Genomic DNA, 1,080 nt, shown 5'->3' with positions numbered 1-1,080 from the left:
TTTTACAGCGGCATTCAAGACAGGCAGATATGATTATAGGCAGCCATATGCTATCCTGTAATCATCTAAAGACTCTGGTCTGATATTTCATATCCAAAGTATGTAACTCAGGAGAGTCTTCCAAAATGGAAAAATAAAGTAATAAATAGACTAGTAACATCAACAAGGAGAGCATAGACAGCTTCTTCTAAGTTACATCTCTTTACTGAACTGTATTTTGTTATCAGTTGAGGTATCTATGTAGCTGAGTCACTGGAAAGGTTTTGGGGTGTCTGTTTCTTTTTTGTTCTTCAGCAACTTTGAATCTCCGCTGATGCATGAAGTTCCAGAGCACCAAGGCAGCAGCACAGACAGTTCAGCAAGCAGTTTGGGAAGCTCTGTCACAGCATGTAAGAAGGTAATGTCTAAGTTTGTTATATTCAAAGGCAGACACATCCCAAGTTATAGCTTTACTCTTTAGCTTTTGTCTTTATTGGAGAACACAAAAATTAACCAATACCTAAAAAAGAAAAGGACTGATACAGAAAAATAAATTCAGGGGCTGTTAAGGTATCTTGGAATTTTGTCTGCCCGGTCTATGTTGGTCTAGTTCTAAAATACATTATACATTTATAATATCCTGCTGCAGATTTCTGTTTTTCCTCATTAACTGAGAATACGAAGTAAAAGCAGTGCATGGAACAAATACCTTCAGGACTGCTCTTCAATAGGTGGCAAGTTTCTGGGACCCAGTCTGAGGGTCCAGAGCTTTGCTTCTCTCAGGCCAATACAATGGAGGGTCCTTCATGGAACAGCTTCTCTGCCTTCCCTCGTATATGACTGGGAAGGTTTTCAGCAAACCAGGAGGTCATAGAGATTTGACTCATGCTGGTTTTGTTGACTCAAAATAGGTTTATATGTAGTTACGCAATTTAGAGGATTGGGAGGGAAGGATGCCTGTATGTATGTCATTAGAAGGAGCCAGATATGACTAACATTATCTTGTGCATGTAGATAATGTCAGTACAACTGAGCAGACACAGGTGAAGGCCATGGATGATTGCTTTTATTCCTTCTCTGCAGGGCCAGATTATTGCAGTA

General features: G+C 39.6%; 1 protein-coding gene across 1 annotated transcript in view; it reads left to right on the top strand.

Moving 5' to 3' along the window:
* Positions 1 to 306: 306 nt before the first annotated feature.
* Positions 307 to 1,080, top strand: part of SPHKAP (SPHK1 interactor, AKAP domain containing) — a 50,837-nt gene continuing 50,063 nt past the window's right edge. The window contains 1 exon segment of the mRNA XM_010018601.1: positions 307 to 397. Within this exon segment, the coding sequence (XP_010016903.1) occupies positions 314 to 397 (84 nt within the window). The 5' untranslated portion in view covers positions 307 to 313.

Source organism: Nestor notabilis, unplaced genomic scaffold (genome assembly GCF_000696875.1).
Source record: "Nestor notabilis isolate BGI_N333 unplaced genomic scaffold, ASM69687v1 scaffold11317, whole genome shotgun sequence".
Classification (NCBI taxonomy): domain Eukaryota; kingdom Metazoa; phylum Chordata; class Aves; order Psittaciformes; family Psittacidae; genus Nestor; species Nestor notabilis.
This window is presented reverse-complemented; position numbering and strand designations above follow the sequence as displayed.